We start from the raw sequence: 8,038 nt of genomic DNA, 5'->3' as shown, positions 1-8,038 counted from the left end.
TATGAACACACTTTCACAATTTGACAATGAGGTTATTTGAAATGAATCTCAGTATGCTTTGTACAGACAAAAGTGGCCGTGAATGGAGAGTATGACTGAAAGAGAAGTATAAAGATGAAACCCAAGCAATATGAGTGCTTACTGCATCTAAGAAAACTATAACCATTACAAAATATAAACACGATGATGATAAAAAATTTAAAGAAACTAATGCATAAAGAATCAAGGGCAATGCCTAATCTCTCAAAGCTTTATTATGTAATATATCATCAATCTCCTTTAACATTTGAACTCCAGAGGCAATTGATGATTGGATTCATATATACTTACGTTCGGTTCTGCTGAAACGAACTGGCAATTGAACTTGATAGGCAATTGATGATTGGGTTCATATAAGAATTCAGCTACTCCAGAGTCTGAAACTAGCAATAGTCTAAATTAGCCCATCTCATGGACAAACAATGCCAGAACATCAAAGCCTCTACGATGGCAATAGTGTATCTCCCTTGGATGTGTAGTAAACGACGCATATGAAAGTCAAATGATTCTCAGACTCAGCTTCTAGGAAAACAATGTCTTATATGTTCTTCTCGTGGAAGGTAACAAAATCTATCTGAAACTGATGGAAACAAGCCTCAAACGTAAGTTTAAAATGCTCGAATAACCAATAGGTAGCTCTGAACTCAAATACAGATCTGTTGTCAAAAGAAACATAAACTAGATGTTGTAAAACCCTGGACGAATCTAGGATTCAAATAGAGTTAGGGCAAGTACCTATCGCTGAATATACTGACAACATCAAGCTCCTTTTTCTCCGCATATGAACCATCAAATTGCTGTACTAGTTAAAGAGCTATTTGCTTCTGCTATTACGCATAACCATGTTCTCAAAAACCAATTCATATAGACTGTCTATTAAGTTCACTTCGTTTTTGCTGAATTATCCTCTGCAAATTCGAATTCATATAGAAATCATTGTTCTCAAGCAAATTTCTTACATTTTCAAGGGTGAAATTTTCAGGATCTGAATCAGGGGATTTACGTTCGGTTCTTTTTGGCACATACCCACAGAAGAATCTAGATGGTTTCGAAGCAGGCCTTTTGTTCGATAAAAACCCAAATCGTGGAGATGATTTTCTGAGAATCTTCAGAAGAGGGCTAATCAAAACCCTCCCAGCCTTATCAATTCTTATTCGCCATAGCTTTTTCTTTTTCGTGATCTGACTGCAGCTCGGTTCTCCTTCATCCCTCAAAATCTCTTTGTTCTTTAGCTTGGCAGTGTCTGCACTGGATTTTAACCTGCCAGGTTGAAATCTAGGAAATAGAGGAAACAAAGTAAATTTCGATTTCTTCCTCCTCTTATTCCCTGCCATTGTTATCGACTCCCAAAAAAATCCATTCGACTTGCTGCATATTTATCATTCGTATCCTCATGAATGCATTCAGAGATTTTGAAATGAAAACAAAAACAAAATGAGTACCCTCGCTTTTCTTAAAGAGAAAATAAGTCTGACCGCATTTGATCCGTTGGAAATGGATCTGCTTGCTTTCTCCCAAACTAAAAAGGTAAAGGCAGGGAGCAGCTCGACGGGTAATCTCTGGACTGTAAGCAAGGAATGTACTTGTAAAAAGGAAGATTCTGATGCGTGTGAAACAGTTACCCAGTTTTTCCAGTAAAGTCTGTTGCTTATCAAATAGGTATCCAATTAAAGAAAGCTATAAACTACACAGAAAATGACAGGTTGTTTTATTGATATCTTGAAGGATTCGAGCTTGACACCTGGCTATGAAACGTGTAATACTTGCAGCCATTGCCTATCGAGTCTAACCGTACCCATTGGAGATCGGCACAGTGAAAAGTGTTCTGATAAAAAGTGTTCTCATAAATTTTACCTTAAAAGGGTATTCTCATAAATTATAAAACAGAAAACATTTTTCTCGCAGCTGTTTTTTAATAATTTCTTATAAATGCTTGTGAATTATTATATTAACAAGAGTTCTGATAGAGCTAGAGTCCAGAGTCCCTGCCTTGGTGTTAAAAATGAGTGATAGATTTGTATAATGATTGATTAAAAATACACAAAAATTTACAATATAAGGTTTAATTCTAATTTTTGGTATATGAATAAATTAAACAAATTCTTATACAATAATAAAACATTTGAATTATTGATTATTATATTAATATTTTTCATTGATTAATAGTGCACACTTTATCCTGGCTTTGTATTATAGATTAATATTTCACATGTATATTTGTTGTCAAGCTCTTTAGTTGTACTATTTAAATTTACCATTGGGTTAATGTGACCCACTCTATAAATTTTTTTTAAAAAAATAATAATTTAAAATTAGAAGGTAAAATATTTATTTAAATTTTGAATCAATAAGATATAGCAACTTGTGAAACCTTTTTCTTTAAGAATTTTTTAATAATGTAATTTTATCATAAAAAGATGAGTTCAATACTTATGGATTTTTGTTAGAAATTTTTTTTTTTTTTCTTAAATGTATAAAAATCATATTATAAGATGTAAATGTAAATAATGGTATGACTTTTTTATGCACTAATATTTTTTCTATAATAATAAATTTATATTACAAAAATTATTATTATTAACACATATAACTATTAAAATAAATTAAATAAATTAGGGAAAAGCCTACAACGCAAGCCTCTCATGGGAGGTCTTGAGTTTGAATCTACCTTCACTTAACATATAATAATAATTAATTCTAACAAATAATAATAATAATAATATTATTATTAAAATAAATTTGATAAATAGAAAAAATTACTTCTATGAATATCTTGATTAAAAGATTACATATTTAAGTAATCTTCACATAAATTTTAAAATTTTAAAATTGTGGAAACCTATTCAGATTGAATTTTAAAATTCTTATCATTAAAATACTCATTTCCTTTACAATTATGAAAAAGATAATAATTATGTATTATATTTTGTATTATAAAAAATATTGAATATAATTTATTATTATTATAAAAACAATTTATACCATATCCAAAACCAACTTTCAAACATATATAAAATTGTAAAAAATTAATAACCTAAATGCAATGATTCCTACTTATGTGCAATGGTCTTTAATGCTATTTAAAAGCAAAAACAATATTTAAAATTTTTTTAATGTAATTTAAAAGAAAAAAAACATGTTCTCATAGGTGGCACATGAGAAAAGTTCCTAATGTAAGCAACAATATGCACATTTTGAAAAAAAGACAAAACATGCTGAAGGGGATTCGTGACATGGTGAAATGAAAAGAGACTTGGAAACTTGGGTACATAAATGCATAGATTAATTACTCAGTAATATTCTTTCAAACTCACCTATCATAAATATGACAACTGAAGTGACTCGATTAATGTGGTGTACACTTTGTTCAAGACTTTGTATGTAACACGTGTTTGGTGTAGTTTCTGACAATAATAACTGATATAATTAATACAAGCTTATTGGTCTCTATTTTTTTATTTTTTCATAATTAAAAAGAAAATTACCCTTGAAAAAATTCTTCTGGATCATAGAAAATTAGAGTTTAGATCATAAAAATAGATTTCTTAAATAATCCATGTTTAAATCTTAGAATTGACAGTTTATACTTGTTAAAACTAATAATTGAGTGTCCCACCAAAAACATTAGTTCCTTGCCTTTTATAAGGGAGGGACTAACAAGTGTAATTTAACAAATAGATTATTTGTGGGAGATTTGTCTTTGTGATCAAAATATATTCATGTTTTATTAAATGTAAAATCATCATCTTGTTCTAAGAATAAGAATAAGATTGATAGTTTCTAATTTGGATGCAAAAATCATGTTATTGGAAGTAAATATTGTGAATGAATCTATACTCTCTTAAGTCATATTGGGAGACGACCTAGTAGTCACCCATGTTCCAATGGTTGTTACCTCTACTGTTATAGATCCCCCCAATTATCGTCATAAAAAGCCCAAAAAAAAGCCGATCACACATTGACTAATAGCTTATCAAACATGTACTAATAGTTGATTATTTTTTCAGCCTTCCTAGTTACTGATTAGTCCATTTGTGTAGAAAGTAATATTTTTTGAACATAATGGGTTTTGGGTGATAGTTTTAAAATGACACTTTTAGACCACCTCGCATTGTACGAGTCCTATAAAGATCTCCATAAATGCGAAAAAGTCGAAAGGATAGCTTTTGATGTAGTGCAAAGTCGGGTGTACCCCACTTGGGGGTGACCTAGCCCCCAACAAATAATCACACAATGGAAAATAAATAATAACTTAGATATATTCAGATCCAAAGCAATACTTATTCTCATAATAGAATCATAAGATTTACATCCAACATGCCAGGCTATAGGGCCTTCTAGGTTACGACCAATACAAAAAAGAATACAACTCAATCCTCATATGTGAAGATCCACCTCCTAACTATCATTGCTTAAGATGCTCCTAGCTACTCCATGCTCAACTAAATGAAATGAGACATAACAAGATCCTCTACTTATACCAAACCAAGCCACAAGTTGGCTTGATAGATTAAATAACACTTTGGACATGCTCCAAGTTTCATAACTAACTCATAAGATAAAATAACATTATGCAACCTTAGATATAGGCCTATATGCTCTCCATCGATCCACATCTAATATCACAGAAGTCAACTTCCATGGATTGAAGCTTGCAAAAATAATATCCAAAGTGCACCCAGGAAATAAGGTACACATTACAATCAGCCATCGAAAGATCTCTAACTCCAACACAATCAATCCAATCATTGTACACACATAGGACATGGTCTATAGAGAGGTCCCAAACATAACCCTAAGCTTGTGGAACATAGGGTCCATGAAATCCAAGCTTGATGCTTCTGCATCAGACTCTTGGGGTAAATAGAAAAGTGTGTCCCATAATTTGATGCCAAAAGAAATGCCTGCACCCAACTTCATTTCACCAAAGCTTTCCAATCCATCAAAAATAAGAGAAAAAATATGAAACTTGACCATCTTTATTTCATCCATTCAAACATCAAAATCATATAAACCTCAATAACCAAAGCAATGTGCTCACTCATAGGAACAAATTGAACATCATAAGGCTTTGCCAACAATCTTTGCAACCGATCACAACCAGCAAAAGTAACATCCTCAAACATGAAATCCATGTCAACAACATCATGAAAATCCAAGATCAAATCAACAACATGTAAATCCTTAGCCATGTTGACCACAATCATCAGTAAGATGTAAATCCTCAACCACATTAGCAATAAGTGAATCCACATCAACAACATATAAATCCAACTCCACATCAATAGAAACATCCATATCACCAACATGTAGATCCATGCTCATAGCAAAAACAATAAATTTCCCAACCATATAAGTAGCAACATGTGAGTCCAAAATCATATCTGTATATGAGAAATATGTTAGCAAGTAATACTAATCTATTAAAAAAAAAAAGCATTAACTAGCATATAAACCATAACATAAATGAGAGACTAAAGAGGAAACCCCAATTGAAAATGTGAGCCAAATGAATGGACTCTCCCAATGGGATTTAGCTCCTTGCTTGGTAGATGGGTCTAAGGATTGGGATGTATGCTCAAGGTTCCCAAAAACTAGCTTCAATGGAGATGAAAAATGGCAAATTGGTAGCTTTGTGAGCTCTCAATTTGGCATCATAAGGGTATGGTTGATGGCTTTTGGCTCTCAAAAGGGCATTATAACTTTAGCTCCAAGATTGTGATGAAATGGCTTGGGAGGGGATTCAATTTATAGGCTAAGGGCTTGAGAGATGGAGGGCTAAGATGGAAGGAAAGATGAAAGCTTAAGGAGGGCTAGGATGCACTCAAAAGGGAGCACATAGATTGTGCTTGTTTAGCACCAATCAAGGAGTGACCCATGTCACAAGGTGAGTGGATGGAGGGAAGGGGAAGGATGAGTCAACAAAGGAGGCTCAAAGGATAATATCTTCATAAAGACCCTTCATTATGGCTTGTAAGAGCTTGTAAGAGTCTTTATGGCTTTTGTAAGAGCATTCATTGTTGGATGGTTGGGATATTTTGAGGGGAGTTGAGATTGTTGACTTTCCTTGGCTTAAGAAAGTCTTAAGCTTGCTTAGGGAATGTGACAACATTAGGGGGTGGATTAGGCTTGGGTTTAGGATTAGATTAGGGATGTTAGAGATTCGCAAGTGGATGGCATTCATGAGGGTGGGTGAGTTAGTGGCTAAGCTTGGTTAGTATGGGTGGATGGGGTGGATTAGGCTAAAAAGAGGGTTTAGGAATAAGTTAAGGGTTATTAGATTTGAGGGTTTTATTTATCAAATAGGTTTATTTAATAAATAGGGATTTTGGATTTAGATAGAAGAATAGGATTTAATTGATAAATAATAGGTTATTTGATTTATCAATTAGGACTATAGATAATTAATTAAATTAATCAACTAGGGGATGGCAAAAGATTAATTAAATAAGCATTTAATTAATGAAGCCTTTAGAGATAACTAAATAGGATTACCAAAGCAATGTAATCAAATTTAGGTGTCTACATTTTTCCCCTCTTTGACATAGTGTTGAGACAACACTATTTCAAAGAAGTTCGAATGAAGACGACACGAGGAAGATGTTTTTAGCAACGAGGTTGCCCCAGTCTCAGATAAGAAGAGGAGAGACTAGACTTAGATGATGCCCCCTCAAGAAGTTGGCGGGGAGAGAAATGAGGCTCGACGACTTCTTGAAAAGTACAAGAAATTGAGATGAGCTAAGACACAGGTTGGCAAAGAGAAGGGGTTGAATTAGCTCAAACTCTCACTACAAGAGGATGATAAAGGGAAATCAGGGGCACAAGAGGAAACAAGCTTAAGACTTTTGGGATTGGGGGGAGGATGAAGGAGTAGAGCGCTATAAAAGGAATCCAGGATGGAGAGATGGATGAGGGGATTAAAAAGCTAATGCAACAGGATTTCAAAGAGTCAGATTGGCAGAAGATGGGTTTTCGGAGATCCCTAGGACTAGGATTGTGGATCTCAAAAGATGAGGCTTGGTGGATTGATTTGATTGGTGGATCCCTAAGACTAGGATTGTGGATCCCTAAAGCTAAGCGTGATGATTGATTCAAAGAGATACGATTGCACAAGCTGGGGTAGGAGAGATGGATGCTGGATATGGATGGGGAATAATGGAGATGATTGATCCATTGAAGCTTTTTGAGCAGGGGGATACTTCAAAGAGAAGTACCACCATGTAGTTGAGCACTAGATTTTCTATAGGACTGTTGGTTAATTGCCAAGGTTACCAAGAACATCAAGGCCTGTTCACCAACTATCCAGAGGACTGACAAACTGATTCGAAACAAACACGCAAGGGTTGCCCCAGCATCACACATGAATCCTAGAGGAAGTAGTGTGGAACCAACATTGGAGAACCCACAAGCAGAAAAGAAAAACAAACGAAAGACCTAATCAAGACCTTACGCTCTAATTGCCCCATTCGCAGCATACCATGATATGGAAGATCGTGGCAACCTTGAGGAGGGAACAAGGAGATTGCTTGGAAAAGATACTTCAAGACCCAAAAGGGAAGATTCCAAATCCAAAGAAAGCAAAAATCCAAAAGAGAACCATTTGCCAATGAGATGGGTAGGACGAGGTACTAACGGACCAAGATCAGGCATGAGGAAAGCTATATCCTGCAAGGACCTATCGGAGAGCACCTAAGCTAATGGATCGGGATGAGTGATGCATCTGGCAAGCTGAACGAAGAAGGATAACACTTTGGTGACAGGAGATCTAGCTAAAGGATGCATTAGAATAGCGAACCAAGGGTTGTGCGATGTGTGCAAGATGCTGATCAAGGACAAACTGACACGAACGCTGGATAGATACAATGGTACTAAGCTAAAGAGGATGTACAAGCTGACAGACCAAGGTATTTACAAGCTAAAGCTAACCAAGATAGTTACAAGCAGGAAAAAGCTCAGGATGATAGGATAGCGGGATGGTTCGATGGTGTGCAAGATGCGA

At 34.6% G+C, this 8,038-nt stretch overlaps 1 protein-coding gene across 1 annotated transcript; it reads right to left on the bottom strand.

The window, feature by feature from the left end:
• Positions 1 to 230: 230 nt before the first annotated feature.
• Positions 231 to 1,708, bottom strand: LOC149559726 (uncharacterized). Its single transcript, XM_089824259.1, has 2 exons — positions 775 to 1,708; positions 231 to 619 (listed from the first exon to the last, which is right to left on the bottom strand). The coding sequence occupies exon 1, from the start codon at positions 1,371 to 1,373 to the stop codon at positions 900 to 902; it is 474 nt and encodes a 157-aa protein (XP_089680385.1). The 5' UTR covers positions 1,374 to 1,708; the 3' UTR covers positions 231 to 619; positions 775 to 899.
• Between the last annotated feature and the right edge of the window lie 6,330 nt (positions 1,709 to 8,038).

This window comes from Cupressus sempervirens, chromosome 4, assembly GCF_028749045.1.
Source record: "Cupressus sempervirens isolate cs-2001-9-10 chromosome 4, ASM2874904v1, whole genome shotgun sequence".
NCBI lineage: Eukaryota > Viridiplantae > Streptophyta > Pinopsida > Cupressales > Cupressaceae > Cupressus > Cupressus sempervirens.
Note: the sequence above shows the minus strand (reverse complement) of the source record. Positions and strands in the feature narration are given on the sequence as shown.